This window comes from Hyperolius riggenbachi, chromosome 10 (genome assembly GCF_040937935.1).
Source record: "Hyperolius riggenbachi isolate aHypRig1 chromosome 10, aHypRig1.pri, whole genome shotgun sequence".
Taxonomy (NCBI): Eukaryota; Metazoa; Chordata; class Amphibia; order Anura; family Hyperoliidae; genus Hyperolius; species Hyperolius riggenbachi.
The window spans coordinates 62,378,915-62,397,356 of NC_090655.1; the positions used below are offsets into that span (position 1 = coordinate 62,378,915).

Consider the following 18,442-nt stretch of genomic DNA (forward strand, 5'->3'; position numbering starts at 1 on the left):
TCTACACAGTCTATTCTATTGAGCTGAACTCCCCATCAGATAAAAATCTTTGCAAGATGCTGCACACACAGATGCTGTACACATTCAAAAGCTCATGAACTGTAAAAGATCTGTTCCTGCAAAAGATCCATTCCTGCAAAATGCATTCATAGTCTATGATATCTGCAGATCTCATACACACCTTGTTTAACAGACATTCATCTGCAGATCAGATCCACCAAGATGGATTTTCAGATCTGCAGATGATTGTCAGATATGCAGAGGAATGTCTGTTAAACAAGGCGTGTATGAGATCTGCTGATATCAGACTATGAATGCATTTTGCAAGAACAGATCTTTTGCAAATATTGATTTTTTTTTTTGAATGTGTGCAGCATCTTTGTGTTCAGCATCTTGCAAATATTTTTATCTGATGGGGAGTTCAGCTCAATAGAATAGACTGTGTAGAGTATGGCTCTTATGCTGGGCATACACGGCTGCTGGGGAGGTTTATCAATCGAGCCTGAGGGCTCGATTGATAATATCCGACATGTCCGATACCCCGCCGGATCGATACTTTGCTCGATACCGGCAAGGAGAACAATAGAATAAACTAGCGGCTGATTAGCAGCCGCCCGCGGGGACGAGCAGGGATCGATCTACGCGCGGGGATGCGCCAGCATCTCGATCCGGGGGATAATCGCAGACGTGTATGCCCGGCATTATACTACATGGAAGGGGGTAAAATTGGTCTGTAATCTTTCAAGTGTGTATGTAGCAAAAGTCCTGGAACAAGAATATGGCTAATTCAGTATAAACTGAGTCTGCCGAGTCCTAGTACCTAATCTGCTGCATGCTTGTTCAGAGTCTATGGCTAAAGTACCAGCCACAGAATCAGGAAGACTGCCAGGCAACTGGTATTGTTTTAAAGGAAATCAATGTGGCAGTCTCCATAACCCTCTCACCTCAGGTTCCCTTTAAAACGCACCCCAAAACGATTGCGGGGAATTGTCTATGATTTCCGCAGATGCAAGTGTGATCCCTTCTTTACTGCAGCTAATAAATCAAGCCTGAACACCAGGAACTCACTGACAGCACACTTTGTTGCTGGGGAAGGAACCTGAGTGAGGAGTCAGGACAAGGCCGAAGCTTTAGAGCTTCTAGAAAGCACTAGTTCACATGGACATTCAAACCACACGGTTCTTGTGAAAGTATTATACACACTGCAATTACAAGTGAAGTAAGGAGACTTGAAGGAGTAAATGTGAGTTTATTGCTAGCTGTATCGAACATTATTTCCCAGATCTCAGAAACAAAGTGCAGTTTATGAAATCCTGCAGTTACTGACTATTACTGACTATAAATGGTATCATCCTGATTTAAAACTTCTTGCTTTTACTGATGGCTAACACGGTACAATACCCTACTGCTGACTATTACAGTCATTACTATGCAGCCATCCATCAAGGCTGAAGGTGATGGGGAGCAGTTTGCTCAGAGATGGCGATTATCGGGAGGATCCAAAATACTGCAAACATTCTTTTTACATTCTAGGTGTCTGTTCCTCCTTTTTGTTCATTTTCCTTTCATGGCATTCCAGCTAATTTCTTACAAGCAAAGCTTTGTACAATTACAGTACAGAGTTCAGCTCCTGCCATTATAGCCAAAGATGGATCCTCCACAAGGCAAGCCTAAGCAGCTGCCTAGGGCCTGGAGAGAGTCTAGGGGCTTGGTGGATGTTAGCCCCCACCAAAGCTTACTAAAAAAACCAAAATTAGCTTACCTGGTAATGCTGTTTTTAATAACCCTCCAGGACAGGTGCTACATATGAGATTAGGGCCCGCCCCCAACAGGAAACACAAAGAACTAGCTCTCTATAAGTTCCACCTCTAATCTCTACCTGCCAGTACGTCTCAATTAACTGTTCCGATAGAATACCTTACATATTACATAAATATATACTTACAACTTACATAAACACATGTTTACAACATACCGTTATTTACGTGCACGTATAAGTCTTAGGGTGGGTCACCTGTCCTGGAGGGTTATTAAAAACAGCATTACCAGGTAAGCTAATTTTGGTTTTTTCCAATAACCCTCCAGGACAGGTGCTACATATGAGATGATATGCAATGAACAACACTAACCTTAGGGAGGGATCACAGCTTGAAGAACTTTCCTTCCAAAAGCCTGTTCTTCCGCCGATAGTAGATCCAACCTGTAGTGCCTGATGAAGGTGTTCACCGTCTTCCAGGTTGCCGCCTTGCAGATGTCGGTTGCCGTAGCTCCAGCTCTGTAAGCCCAGGAAGTTGCAACTGACCTAGCTGAATGTGCTGTTATATCCTTTGGACATGGTATACCTTTAAGTCTATATGCTTCATTAATGCAGATCTTGATCCATCTTGCTATCGATGCCTTGGACATACTTTTCCCTCTTGTTGCTCCAGAAAAGTTAATAAATAATGCTGTAGATTTCCTGAATTCCTTAGTTCTGTCAAGGTAATATAGTAAACATCTTCTGACGTCTAAGTTATGCCATCTCATCTCTCTGGGATCAGTGGCGTTTTTGCAAAAGGATGGCAATACAATCTCTTGCATCCTATTGGATATAGTAGCTACCTTTGGCAAGAATTCACTTGTCGTCTTCAGGACTACTCTATCATGAAAAACCATACAAAAGGGTTCGACTGAACTCAGGGCTTCCAGTTCACTTATCCTCCTTGCTGAGGTCATAGCTACGAGGAAAATTGTCTTAATAGTCAACAATCGTAATGAAATACTGCTCAACGGTTCAAACTCATCACTCATTAGAGTGTTTAACACTAAGGTTAAGTCCCATCTAGGATATGAACGTTTTATTACTGGTCTGGATCGTTCTACTGATTTCATAAATCTAATAACTAATGGTTCTAAGGCTAACCGCCTATTAAGAAAAACTGAAAGGGCTGCAACTTGCACCTTTAATGTACTTAATGCCAGCTTCTTGTCAATACCGTCTTGCAAGAATTCTAATACTGTCGCCATTCTATTTGATCTCAGACCTACCTCTTTTTTCCAGCTACAAAAGGTTTTCCAATATTTTAAGTAAATAGCTCTTGTAACCTTTTTTCTACTATTTAATATTGTCTTTGTCACTCTGTCAGATAAACCTCTTTGTCTTAGGATTTGCCCTTCAGAAACCACGCTGTCAGCTGAAGATTGGGAATCTGAGTCAACTCGCCTTCTTTTCTTAGTACATTGTGTCTGTCTCTCAAATGGATCGGTCTGTCCACCAACATTGAATTTAGTATTGGGAACCAGAGTCGTTTTGGCCAATTGGGCGCAATCAATATCAGATACATTGCTGTCGTTCTTAGTTTCTGCAATACCATTGACAATAGAGGGATTGGAGGAAATGCATAGGCGATCTGAAAGTCCCATGTCTGGGCCAATGCATCTACTCCTAAAGCTCCTCTTGGGTCTAGAGAGAAGAACCGGGTGCAGTGCGTGTTTTCCCAATTGGCAAACAGATCTATCTGGGGATGTCCCCATCTCTGTGTCAATTCTCTGAATATTTTTGGATTTAGACTTAGCTCTGAATTTGACATCTTCTTTCTGCTTAATAGATCTGCCATAGTATTTAGAGACCCCTTGAGATGAACTGCTGAGATTGACTGAAGATTCTGCTCTGCCCAGTCTAATATCTGCAGCACCAGCCCTAGAAGCTGATCTGATCTCGTTCCTCCTTGTTTGTTCAAGTACATTACAACTGTAATGTTGTCCGAACGGACTTGTAGATGGTGGCCGTTTAATCTGTATGTCGTTTGTATCAAAGCTTCCTTTACTGCAAGTAGTTCTCGGAAATTTGATGATTGCGACATTACCTCCTTTGACCAAGTACCCTGTAAACAGATGCCTTCTATGTGGGCCCCCCAACCTGTGAGACTGGCATCTGTCGTTAGGATCTTTGTTACTGGACACCTCCACAGTCGACCTTGTGTAAGATTGTTTTCCTGAATCCACCAATCTAATGTCTGTTTTACCTCTATTGGTATGCAAAGAGTCTGGTCTAAAGCTGTATGAGCTCCCTTCCAGTTGTGTAGAAGCCATTGCTGAAGAGGTCTTATATGTTTCAGTGCCCAATATACTGAAGGTGCTGTGGAGGTTAAAAAACCGATCAGTCTCATTACCTGCCTTACTGTTGTAATAACTTCCTCCTGACATTGCTGTATCATTTTCTGAAGTTTTACTATCTTGTCCTGAGGGAGATACAATCTTTGTGAAATGGAATCTATCCTGAACCCCAAAAACTGAATTTCTTGTGTTGGGACTAGGTAAGACTTTTGATGATTCACTAACCACCCGGTTTGCTCCAATAGTCCTATCACCATCTCCTTGTGGTTCTCCAGACTCTGTATGCTGTCGGCTACCACCAACAAATCGTCCAAATAAGGAATTATTAAAATTCCCTTCAGGTGTAGAGCTCCCACAATCTCTGCCATGACTTTTGTAAAAATTCTGGGTGCCGACGAGATTCCGAATGGGAGACAGCAAAATTGAAAATGTTCCAGACCTACACTTGTCTTTACACTGAACCGAAGGAAAACTTGAGACTCTTTTCTTATTGGGATATGCCAATAGGCATCTGTTAGATCGATATTGATCATAAAACAATTTGGGGATAGAAGGTTTCGCATTGTGAAAACCGTCTCCATTCGGAATCTCTCGTACCTTATGAAAGGATTCAAAGGTTTGAGGTTTAGTATCAATCGATACTGCCCCGTGGGCTTTTTTACCAGAAACACTCTGGAATAAAATCCTTCTCCCTCCTGATCGGAAGGCACTGTGCAAACCACATCTCTTGCGAGCATATCTTTCACAATCTGTCGCATGGCCCTCCTTTCCTCTGGTATTTTTGGAGCCTGAGTAACAATAAATCGTTTGGGAGGAGGACTGGAAAACTGAATTTTGTATCCATTCTCTACTAGATCTAGAATAAATTTGTTTCTTGTTATTTCTTTCCAACCTAATAGGAATGCTTTTAACCTTCCTCCCACCTTGTTGGCGTCATGGCTTATCTTTATTTTCCGCTGCTCTAAAGAGCGGATTTTTCTTGGTAAACGCCTTATTACCCATCCAAGGCTTACGCCTCTGTTGATCTCTGCCCTGTGTCTGATTCCTCCGAAAAAACGGTCTCTTTTTCGGCTCAAACTTCCTCTTTTTAGGAAATGTAGTTTTCTTGCTGGCTGTCCGCTCCAATACTTCTTGGAGTTGAGGGCCAAACAACAACTTTCCCTGGAAGGGAAGACTACAGGCTCTAGCTTTGGAAGCTTGACTACCCTCCCAAGTTTTTAACCATAAATTCCGACGTGCATTGTTTATTAATGCTGTAGATTTAGCTGTGACCCTTAAAGACTCTGAGGCTGCATCTATGACATAGTCATTGCCTCCTTCCACAACCTCAATTGCTTCTAAAATATCTTTTTTAGGGGCATCCTGCTCTACCAACTTCTTTATTCTCTCTAACCATACTGACATGGTGCGAGACACACAAGTTGTCGCCGCAGCCGGTTTAAAGTTAGTCGCACAGGCTGACCATGCCTTTTTTAGAGAGAATTCAATTCTCTTATCTCCTGGGTCTTTTAATCGACCCAAATCCTCAAAGGCTAACTCATTATCCTTCTCAACCTGACTAAAAGCTGCATCCAGCTTGGGACATGATTCCCATAACTTAGCATCCTCTTCTGAGAAAGGAAAACGCCTTTTGAATCCCTTTGAAATAAACAATTTCTTATCGGGTTCTTTCCACTGTAATGTGATTAAATTTTTCATTGAATTGTGGACTGGGAAACAAAGTTGCTCAGAGGGCTCCATACCCATATACAACTTATCATGTAAGGATTTCTCAGAGATCTTTTTCTGGGGTATATCAAGGGTTGAGTAAATTGCCTTCAACAATTCCTCCGTCTCTTCAGAAGCAAATTTAAACCTAGAAGACTTAAATGCATCCTCAAGATCTTCATAATCTGACAATTCTTCAGAAGATTTAGATTCTGGTTCACCAGTGTCATGGTGACTATCCTGCTCTTCCTCTGAGGAATAAATTATCCTGGGAGATTTACTCGTAGCCTTCTTGGGTTTAACAGGACGCACTGATTGTTGATCTTGTGCTGAGGTAGTTGGTAGACTCTCTCTAAATGCCTTAAAGGTCTCCACCATCTCTTGCCGCATGGTGAACATAAAATCTTTACATGAAGCTGTATTATCCTCATTAATGATACTAGATATACATTTCTGTCATGATGCTTTTGGCCAGTGTTGTTGTAAAGGTTTGTTACATAGAATGCAACTCCTGGGCCTATCAGAGTTATCAGACTCCATAGCATCCTAGGAAAACATACAAATAACATAATCAATGTTTTATCCTAAGACCATCTTTTTCAGTAAAATCACCAGCTATTCTAACATCATGCCATAAAATAATGTTAATTCCATATATATCCTGAAGGCCAATCTATGTTCAGCCTATAATATCAAATCATATGAAGCCATGCTCTGCCTCAGTATGAGATTAATCATCACATATACTATATAAGTAACAATGACCAAATAGTAATATTCACCATATCCTTATATCAGTAGAAAACAACCGAGTGCTCTGAGTAATATAACCAGACTGCTTTCTTAACAGCCGCCCACATGATCAATATATATCTTTTCAAGCTATAAAAAAGATCCACAGAGATAGGCAAATACAAGTACCCCCTGCAGACCTCCATTGACCAGACTGCGGCCTATAGCAACATCAGACCTCGCAGACCAGACGGGCGACCTGTCCTCCGACACTGCCTCTTACCTGATCTGCCGTCTTCTGTTTAGCGTCCATCTCCTCCGACACATCAGCCGCGTGTGAGGATGGACGCCGCGGCTTCTAGACAGACGCGTGATCCGGAAGCGGAAATGACGTCACCGGACGTGACGTTTCCGTAAGGGCGGAAGTACATGGCTGACAGCCGGCTTGCCCATGCTCCGCTCGGACACCCTGCTCAGCGTACTCCCACCTAGCAGCTACCTCTCCGCCTCCGCCAGGTTTAGCCACCTTCCGACACGCGGATAGCCTCCGCCAAGACTGCCTCCAAAGCCGCCTTCAGCCTCCACAAAAGCGGACGCCGGATACCAGGTAGCCACCATATCCATCAGGACAGGGCTACATTATAGTAGTTCTTATGGCCTCAGCACTGCCTGGCTGCTGACCACAACTAGCTAAGAGAGCTAGGTGTTCCCCGGAACAGGAAACACAAAGAACTGGCAGGTAGAGATTAGAGGTGGAACTTATAGAGAGCTAGTTCTTTGTGTTTCCTGTTGGGGGCGGGCCCTAATCTCATATGTAGCACCTGTCCTGGAGGGTTATTGGAAAAAAAGCCAGGTGATGATCAGCAGGGGGCAAAAACAAAAAAATGCTATCTCGTCTAGCTAGGACCCCATTTCGTGGTAATCCTTTTCTGATTATAGCGGATCCAATTAATGCTATACTTATACCATAAGGCAGCATATTGAATAATAACAATGCCAAATTATCAGCTGTAAAACATTAAAGTTTTTTTTTTTCCTTTATTACTCATTTAAGTGACCCTGACTTGGTCCTGAGCAGCACAAGCAGAGCCTGAGAAAATAAACTCCACGCTCAGACGTTATCTTCTATGAAAACTACATCACAAAATCTATTTTTGTTCCAGAGATAAGCTCAGGAGAGCAATCTGCAAATTAGAACTACCACTAACACTGTCAGGAGGAAGTACTTCCCCTTTATAAGCCTCTCAACTAGTTAAATCAATCGATTGGCTTGCACTGATCAATAGGGAAGATTAGCACACCTCTTAGGCTTTGTTTACGTTATAAAACCACCAGAGCTGTCGCAAGCGCTGAGCGATTTTCACTCAAAAAAAACATTGCTGCACAAAAGCGCTTTTCTAACTTCCTGACAAAGTGAACTCTTTGACCCGGAAACTAATCATTGGAATGCATTCCTGAAAGTGCTCAGAAAATCGCAATTCGAACAATTTGCAAGCACTTTACGATTTCCCTATACTTTCTATTGAATCGTAAACGCTCAGAAAATGGTGCAGGAGCTGCGATTGGATAGAAAGGTGATCGCTTATGTGAGATGTTGCACTAGCAATTTTAAGGCGATTTTAAAAATCCACTTTTTTTTTTTTAAGCGATGGCAAAGTCGCCCGTAGAGTGAACAAGTCCTTAGATTTTTTTTGTTGTTGTTGTATTACATCTCTGGAACTACTGAGCATTTCACAGTACGTAATCTGTGATGATGCAGTTTATCACATGACTCCAAGTTTCTATTATTTTGGTGACCACCAAGGTTTCTTTAAATCCAACTCTGATGCAGCAGCTGTAAAAAGATAACCCAGTCCTGTTATCTTTAAACAGAAGTAGCAGAACTCGAGAGAATGGTGCCCTGCAGCAGGCAGCAGCTTGAGTCTGTTTAGTCCCCTCCAGGGCGCTAGAGGTCACTGTTGCATAACAGACTGCTCATTCATAAGAGAGCCTATCTGTTGTCCAAAAAAAAGGACCTCTAGTGCCTGGAGAAAGTGCAGCTGACTGTTTTTTTTATCATCAAGGCTTGCTGCTGCATCCTTTTCTCTGCAGTTCCACAGTTTTAGGCTTTTAACCACTTAAGTACCAGTGGTCTCCGGTCCAGAGACCGCTGGTACCAGAAACGGTGGAATACAAACAAATCGCCGCAAATACCCGCTGCAACTGCCGTCCATGCCACATGCCGGGAACCTCAGGCCACCCACTCTGCTGTCTCTATTATGGCAGAGAGTTATGAGCCAGTCAGGAGCTGATTTCATTGGCTCCTGACCCTGTCTATCAATGTAAGCCAATGGGAGTTACTTACGCTGATAGACAGGGCCAGAAGCCAATGAAATCTGCCCCGCTCAAAGAGCTCTGCCTTCATAGAGATGGCAGGGTGAGTGAGCTGCGGCGGGGAGACAGCGGGAAAGCATGGTGGTGGTGAGTTGAAATCTACACTCTGGCAGTCAGATCAGCATCAAAACAGTGCGTAGATTTCAACTAGCGATGTCCTAAAGTAGTTAAAATAAACAGCAAAAAACAAAGTTGTGGTCAGTCCAGTTATCACATTATTTCTATCAAAACCACATTTTCAAAAACAGAAGATAACACCAACATATTACAGATTCCATATAAATTAAAATGGAAGAGTCTGACTTCCCTAGTTACAATTCCCTCTCATTCTGGAATTCCATTAATTATTTTAACACATAAGATCCAACAAAGCATTAATTCATATCTAATCTGTAGAATTCCGTTGTAACTATGTGACCGGTCAATTACTTGCAAAATCAAGTTTATAACAGTGAATATTGCCATCATTTGTATAGAGAAGTCACTCCCATTTCAGGTCTTGTGACCATGTTAAAAAAAAAATCCTTAAAGGAAACCTGTACTGAAAAAAATTCCCCTGGGGGGGGGGGGGTTACTCCCCTCAGTAGGAGGAAGCCTCTGGATCCTATTGAGGCTTCCCCCATCCTCCTGTGTCTCACGGCGGTCCCGCTGCAGCCCCCGGAACGCACAGGCGACAAATCCGACAGCCTGTGCAATATTTACCTTTTCGGGCTCCAGCGGGGGCGCTGTTGCGGCTCTTCTGACGGAGATAGGCAAAAATAGCCAATCTCCGTAGGGTCCACTCTACTGCGCAGACTCAGGTTACTTGCGCCTGCGCAGTAGAGCGGCTCGACGGAGATCAGCTATTTTCGCCAATCTCCGTGGGAAGAGTGGATACTGCGCCTGCGCTGGAGCCAAAAGGTAAATATTTACATCGCCGCTGCTCCGGGAGGATTTTCTCCGCCGCCGTGGGACCGAGGAGGACGGGAGAAGTCTCAATAGGATCCGGAGGCTTCCCCCACCCGAGCTGAGTACTCCCCAGGGGAGTTTTTTTCATTACAGATTTTCTTCAAAGGGAACCAGAAGTGAGAGGAATATGGAGGCTGCCATATTTATTTACTTAGGTGTTGCCTGGCAGTCCTGCTGATCCTTTTGGCTGCAGTAATGTCTGAATCATACACCTGAAACATGCATGTGGCTGATCGTGTCAAATTTTTGTTAGAAACATCTGATCTGTTGCATGCTGGTTCGGGGTCTATGGGGTAAGTATTCGACAGAGGATAAGCAGGAGAGCCAGGCAACTGGTATTGCCTAAAAGAACATAAATATGGCAGCCCCCATATACCATGTAGCTTCAGATTAAGTAAGATATACTGGCTGTGAGACCAATGCTACCCCCTAATACAGCTGTAATTTGCACTGTTATGTTAGACACAACATAGATTTTTTTATAGCAGCTGTACCTTCACCTGGGTTGTGGGGGGGGGGGGGGGGGGGGGGTGTGAAAGGACAGTAGGACTGCAGTCACAGACATGACACTGCATGTAAAACTATCATTTCAACCCTGTCATAGTGAAAGTACAAATTGTTTTATGCAATGGTTCTGCATATATCTCTGGTGATAGTCTCAGACAACACAATACAGGGTGCATAGCTGCTGAATGAGCAGGTTAGAAAAGTGTTCCCCCTACACTAGTTTTACCTGGACATCATGTCCTTTTGTTTCTGTACACCCCTTGAGTAGAGGGAGGAGCCTAAGCAGGGTTGTAGTTTCATAATGCATCACTTCTGCTCAGTAGTAAATATGCAAAATATTCCCTAATGTCCCTGTAAGCTAGACACAAGTCCAGAGTGGCTGATGTGAAGTGTACATGTTATTTTACACAACCATTCTAATCCAACTTGCAAACAAAAGCTGTTTCAGGCTAAATTGGCCTTCATCAGTGCAAGGCATGGCTTAATATGGCTCTACAGATACAACTTGGAACCCAGTCTTTAAAGTGCCCCCGAGGTGAGAGTTATATGGAGGCTGCCATATTTATTTCCTTTTAAAGGGACCCTGAACAAGTTTAAAAATGACAATTTCCACTTACCTGGGGCTTCCTCCAGCGAACCATAGGCCGCGGGGTCCCTCAGCGTCCTCCTGGCTCCTCTCGCGGTCTTGCTGGCAGCTCAGTTATTCAGCAACTTCCTCCTGAAAGTTGCCAGTCTTCTTCCTGGTCAGCACAGGTCATCAAGTCGGCTGGCGTGAGAGTCCTGTGCATGTGTGGTTTGGAATTAGAGAGTCACGCATGTGCAGGACTCTCACGCCGGCCGACTTGGTGACACGTGCTCAGCCAGGAAGAAGACTGGCGACTTTCAGGAGGAAGTCGCCGATTATTGGAGCTGCCAGTGGGACTGGGAGAGGAGCCAGGAATACGTTGGGGAACCTCGGGGCCTATGATGGGCTGGAGGAAGCCCCAGGTAAGTGGAAATTATTTTTACACCTGTTCAGGGTCCCTTTAAGTAATGCCAGTTGCCTGGCACCCCTGCTGATCCTCTGCCCCTAATACTTTTTAGCAAATCTGGGGTTTGACAATATTGTACAATCTGACAAGATTAGCTGCATGCTTGTTTCTGGTGGTATTCAGACACTATTGAAGCCAAATAGTCCAGCAGGGCCGACGGCAACTGGTATTGTTTGACCTGGATGCTGCCAGATTTATTTCCTGTTACTCGCGCCTCGATTTTACTTTAAGCACTGCATAGTCTTCAAACAGCCTTAGGGCCCGTTTCCACTATTGCGAATTCGCATGCGTTTGCCGCATGCAAATTCGCATAGCCAATACAAGTGGATGCGACTGTTTCCACTTGTCAGGATTTCTGAGCGTTTTCGTCCGCGTGAAAAATCCGCATGGCAGAGCCATCAGAATTCGCATACCGCTATGCAGGTGTATGCGAATTTTCATGCGAATTCGCATGGAATCAATGGACAAGCACACAGGCACTGCCATGGTTAAATTCGCATACAGAGTCATTCATGCGAATTCGCATGAAAATTCACATACAACCGCATGCGAAATTCACATCCGCATGCAAATTTTTACCGTGGCAATTCGCACCACACAAGTGGAAATGGGCCCTTAGAAGTTGGCCTTCATCACCGCGAGTACTGCCAGATGATTGGTTGAGGCTGCTGGTTACTTGAGTTCCAGATAACTAGGATAGCTGTATATGCTTGGTAAAGAGGTTTTTAGTCTCTTACAAAATCCCCAATAAATGAAGTCATTTGGCTGCTGGCAATAGCCGGTTTCTGAATTACGTGTTCAGAAATTTCGACAACTCGGAGTGGGGATGACATTAACACCACCCAGGAGTTTCAGCGGGCACAGGGTGAGGCGTCTTTCGATATCACCCTGCTCCGAAATTTGGCCCTGGCCATTTTCAATGTACTCTAAAATCCTAGTACTTGTGGTACGCCATGACTTTACTCTGCGTCTCCTAAATAGTCACATATTTTACAATCTCATGCTTAGGGGGCCAGCCAGGGGTTGTCTTTTTTTTTTTTTTTTTTTTTTTTTTACCATAAATGCCCATACCAAATGCAGGCAACAACTAGCAATGCCGCTAAAACTACATATACTGTAAGTTCAATTCCCGCATGCAGGTGTGCTTTAACATAATGCTTTTATATTGAATGTTATTAACAGCCCTTTAGAATATTCTCTCTGTGTGATGAGACATTAACTTGTTACCTCTCGTACAGCTTGTATTGTATCAGCTGGGAACCATATTTACTGCAAATCACGGGGGACGTTAAAAAAACAAAACGAAAACAACCAGAGCAGTAGCAGGGAAAAATAGCCCCGGCTGCATACAAATATACTGCATATGTATTTCAACTGATGCAAAAACAAAAACAAAATTCAGCCTTCAGGATAGGCAGAAAAATAAAACGTTAGATAATTAGGAGCAAAGCAAGTACCGTTAATTACGATTAAAAAAAAAAATTGTTTTTGAAAATCCTCAGAATGCCGTAATCTGTGCGAATGGCAGCATTGTCTATAAATAGAATCTTTTTACTTTTGTAGAAAACAAGTCATTTTTCTTGTGTCCGCAGGTCGCCTGTTGTAAGTTTTTTTTCTATAAAAGTGAAACGGGCGGACGCAATCGATGGTCACAGTAAAGAGTCACTGGGAGTCTCCGGTCGGTCATGGTAGGCACTTTTTCTTTTGTCAGTGCAGAAATTCCAGCCGTGGTTTGACAACAGTGCCACGCCCAGCAGCGGGAAGAGGGCGGAGCCAGCGACTGCCGCGCAGCATCTACAGAGCCATGAAGTTGACTATGAACTCCAGGAGTTTGCGGCGGTTGCTCTGAGGTAGGAACGTGCTGCTCAGCTCCAGAACGTTGTTGCGGTTTTCTCTGGAGACCTGAAAGACCTGAAGAGGGAGGGGAGAAGTCAGATGATATTTTAAAATATTACCATTATTTTTAATATTAGATATACATGTTCTATGTACATGAACTAATGTAAAGCACTTGCTTAAAATCGTGGGCGTCTTCTGCAATGCGATATCGCACATAATGCTTCCCAATGTGCAATCGCAGCGCACTGGTAGCATTGTGCGATTTTCTGCGATGGGGGGAAAAGGCCGACACTGTTGCTTTGTCTGCAATGGGGAAATAGCAAGCGTCGTGCGATACAGTCAGCTGTTCTCAGCTGGCTGCCGGCCAAGAATGCGGATTCAGCCGTGGGAAACCGCTGCCATTTTCCTGCGGCCTCAAGTGTGACCATTCCCTTAGTTTTCCATGTAACTCCTAGCCTGGGACCCACTTGCAGCGTTTTTGTTTTGAAAAACACTCTCATCCACTTGAGTAAGAATCGTGGCACAGTTGGCGGAAAGGATTTTTTGAAAACAAAAACGCCGCAAGTGGGTGCCAGGCCTTAGGCTTTGTTTATAGTGGTGTGATGCAAAAGCTGCATTGTAGCGTGGAATGTCACCCTTCAAAGCAACACCTATGAGACATTCAAAGTGCGTCTGACTTTTCCATTGCGTTGCATTCCTACTTTTACAGGGAAAGAAACGCAACACTCACTGTCCACCGAGCAGAACGCTTGTTCATCTTTCTAATATGTGAACATCTGAACTTCAAAGTTGAAAAACTCAAAGCTAACCCATTGTTCTATCCAATTGAAAAATGATTTTTGATTAAGGTAAAGGATGCATTGTTGCTGTATACTCTGAAGACCACTTGTGTGTGTTATATTTTACTTTGAAATTTTATCAGATCTGATTGCTATAAATATTGTAATCACATCAGTTATATACTTAATATATTTTCATAATTTTAAACAATATTAATACACAGACTGGAATCATGGTCTTCATTTCATAGAGGAATAATATCAATTAAATTATCCGTTTAGATCTTCTGTGGGTACCATGAGGATTACCTCGCCGCCTCTGGGGGAGTTGGGATGTGTACAGTTAGAATGAATAATGAGAAGCAAATTTCTCCCTGCATTCAAATTTCATGTAAACTATATGCAGCTTGAAATTAAACCAGTCGGACCAATAAAAATTGACAGGAAGGAAAGTTCAAGCTGCATAATATGTACATGAAATTTGAATGCAAGGAGAAAGTCTCATTGATCATCCCCTAGACTGCAGTGTTCCCCAACCCTGTCCTTAAAGGAGAACTGTAGAGAGAGGTGTATGGAGGCTGCCATATTTATTTCCATTTAAGCTTATACCAGTTACCTGGCTATCCTGCTGATCCTCTGCCTCGAATACTTTCAGCCATAGACCCTGAACAAGCATGCAGCAGATCATGCGGTGTGAAGGCGAGCTAGCTATCTATACTAGAGGGAAGGGGGTCATCTGGCTACCTATACTGGGGGGGGGGGGGGGTGTCATCAGGCTACCTATATTAGAGGGAAGGGGTCATCTCGTTACCTATACTAAAGGGGGGCGGCTGGTGACAGTGGCCTAAGGTGGTAAAGAGTACAAATCCAGCCCTGTACGCCCCCTCCCCCCCCCAAGGATAGATGGCCAGGCATGTCCCCAGTATCAGCACCCCAGTGTAGACAGATGTGCCCCCCAATATCAGCCCCACAGTATAGTCAGATCTGTCCCCGTATTTGCTAACCCCCCATATAGACAGATGCACCCCCCGAAATAGGACCCACCATTATAGCAAGATGTGTCCCCGGGCTCAATGGTCCCCATTGTAGCCAGATGTGCCCCCAGGATTAGTGCCCCCTCCCCATTATAGCCAAATGTGCCCCCAGTGTTAGGTTATGGCCCCCAGGACCATCAGATGTGCCCCCCATTATTAATTCCCCACCCCCTGTTACCCTGATGGGCCCCAAAATACATTTCAACCCCCCCTTTCGGAACACTACCTCCACCCTCTGTTATGGGTAGCCAGATGACGTCATCAAGCCGGGACCCGGATGTTCGGCATCACATGGCTACGTGCAGTGCGGTGAATGGAAGCTGGGGCTGAAGGATGATCGCAGGAACCAGGTAAGGTGAGATATTCTGCTTGCAGGGGCATTTTATTTTAATCGATCTGGCGCGGAGGGGGAGAGATGAAGGATCACCGCTGTTTGCTACAGAGGTGATCGTTCATCAGTGGGGAAGGGGGGGGTCACTAATTGGCTACAAGTGAACATTTTCCCTTTCACCAATTAGTAAGGCAGCTGACAGTCCCGGGGGGGTGCGCTCTGAAGCACACCCGATCGTGCTCAGCAGGGCTGCAAGCAAGTCCGTATATCTACGTCATGGTGGCTTGGAGGGTGCCACAGAAGACGTAGATATACTGTAGCAGTGGACAAAGTGGTTAAATGCGCTTGAACAGTGCAAGTTATATCCCCTATCACAGGCCAAGAAACTAAAGCAATTTAATGACATCCCTGTGCATGCTACGCATGCTAGTGGCAGCATAGTGTGTGTAACTAAGCAATGGCCAATGCATATTACATATATCGAGATATATCCCTACTGCACAGCTATTGTAAGCATCAGCCATTGCTTAGTTACACTCTGGTGCCACTAGCGTGCACAGGGATGTCATTAAATTGGGCTAGTTTATTGGCACGTGCTGGATTATCTGTATAGATGTTACCACTAGGAACATCCCTCTCCTGCAAACACCATAATATCTATAGCTGTATACACACAGGAGATTATTGGCTCCATTTAGAGCAGTGTTCTGCAAACTTGGCTCTCCAGCTGTTATGGAACTAGAACTCCCACAATGCATTGCAGGAGTCTGATAGCCACAGTCATGACTCATTAAGGTAAATGCATTGAGGGACTTGTAGCTCCTTAACAACTGGAGATCTAAGTTTGCAGATCACTGCTCTAGAGCATGTACAGTTGTACTGATATCTCACTAAAAGATCTGCGGCGCAAGATCATCTCATGTGATCACACAGCTCCTCTCTTGATCCTACCCACTGTCCCATCATGCACCAAGGTGTCCTCATCCCTCCTCTATAGTATCCCAGGGTGTCTGTAAAGAGTTGTCACTATAGCAATAGTATATAGATCTTACACCAGGCAAAACTGTAGCTCAGTGTTTTTCAAACCTGTCCTCGTGAATCCCCAGCTTTGCAGGCAGCCTTACCTATGCACAGGTGGGGTAATTAGTCTCAGCTAGGTGGGTTCCATGTAGCTGAGACACTAATTAAGCCATCTGTGCATAGGGGATGTTGCCTGCAAAGCATGCACCATTGGGGAGTCACAGAGAATGATCCAACGCCATCCTTCCTGGTGACACTAAGGGCTAGTTCACAGTGCAGGTGCAGAATAATTCTGCATGTTAATTGCCCATACAATTCGATGTGCCTGTTCACATCTCTGCGCTGTAACAGATCGCGTTATCCTAACTGGCTGCATGCAGGCTTTGTATTTAAGTTTATGTCCAGTCCCCATTGCAGTTCAGTCATTACAGGTGCATTATGCAACTGACCACTGTGAATGCAGAAGGTGTGCACGCACCATCTCTGTGGCAGACAAGACACCCGGGTACATACCTAAACTAAGGATATGAAAACTACTTTTACACTACTGTAGTACCCCGATACTCATTATACAGGTGGTAAAATGACATGTAAATCTGTTCTGCAGCTTCCATAGCCATGTTTTTCTCTGCAAGTGGACAATAAACCCCACTGAAAACATCTAGAGATGAATTGATGGTGAACAGAAGCTTCAATAGCTTCTACTGAAGACACCAATAAAAAAACAAATGTAAGCAACAATTTTTTGATGCTTTGACAAACAGATGTATTTGCCTTGTTGTCAATGTGGCGATAGGTACAACACCAGCAACAAATGAGGGGTAAGTGAGAAATGCTGAGAACAAAAAAAAAAAGCAATGGTCTATCGCAAACACACAGGTGGCCAAAAGTCAAACAGAGATTATCATCAACACCAAAAGTGTTACTGAAGCATTTCTAGAGATGAAGAAGCATCTCCATTGAGGAATCGGGATATTTAATAAAGATCTGCTGTTAAAAGACAACTGAAGTGAGAAGTATATGGAGGCTGCCATATTTATTTCCTTTTAAGCAATACCAGTTGCCTGGCTATCCTGCTGATCCTCTGCCTCTGAGGGTGCGTTTCCACTAACGCGAATTCGCATGCGTTCCCCGCATGCAAATTCGCATAACCAATAAAAGTTAATGAGCCTGTGTCCACTTGCCAGGAAAACGGAAAAATCTGCACAGCAGAGGCATACAATGTATTTAATAGGGAATTCGCATGGCGGTTTTTTATGCGAATTTTCATGCAAATTTGCATACGATTTTGCATGGAATCAATGAAAAAGCACACAGGCACTGCCAGGGTTAAAGTCGCACACAGCATCATCCATGCAAAATCGTATGCGAATTCGTGGTAAAATTCGCATACAACCGCATGCGATTTCGCTCCTGCATGCGAATTTGTCTGCGGGGAATCCGCGGCGATTCCACACTGCACTAGTGAAAATGCACCCTGATACTAGAAAAAGCATGCAGCAGATCAGGTGTATGACATTGTCAGAGCTGACAAGATTGGCTGCAGTAGTGTCTGAATAACACCAGAAAAAAAAAGTATGCAGCTAAATAGACCAGCAGGACTGCCAGGCAACTGGTATTGTTTAAAAGGAAATAACTATGTGCTGCGCAGCAGTACAATACACTTGCGTACTGCTGCATGCATTCTGCCCGCAAGCGCAGAGCTTAGCTATTCACTGTAAAAAATGGGATCAGCAGCGGGCAGCAGCGCAGATGGCATGCGATCACACCCGTTGCGTTCCGATCACACGGCCATCTGCGCTACATTGATGTGAACGAGGCCTAACATTGATGTGCTGATAAACAGCGGACAAAAGCGCACTAACTGCAAATGAGGCCTTAACCTTTATAAAAAAAAAAAAAACGAAATAAAGAGGCCGCTGTCCTCGGGCAACACACTTCAAAGGAAGCGGGGGAACCAAAGAAGGGGCTGCTACTGGAATAGGATGAGCTCGCTGGAAGCTTTCTTTATTTATGAAGTATCATTTTGATTTGAAGTGCTGGAAT

The 18,442-nt window shown here is 44.0% G+C and overlaps 1 protein-coding gene across 2 annotated transcripts in view; it reads right to left on the reverse strand.

The window, feature by feature from the left end:
• Positions 1 to 12,535: 12,535 nt before the first annotated feature.
• Positions 12,536 to 18,442, reverse strand: part of GPAM (glycerol-3-phosphate acyltransferase, mitochondrial) — a 94,164-nt gene continuing 88,257 nt past the window's right edge. For both annotated transcript variants that reach the window (XM_068255242.1, XM_068255243.1), the window contains exon 21: positions 12,536 to 13,304. In XM_068255242.1, coding sequence (XP_068111343.1) covers positions 13,188 to 13,304 — 117 coding nt within the window. In that variant the 3' untranslated portion in view covers positions 12,536 to 13,187. The remainder of the gene's footprint in view (positions 13,305 to 18,442) is intronic.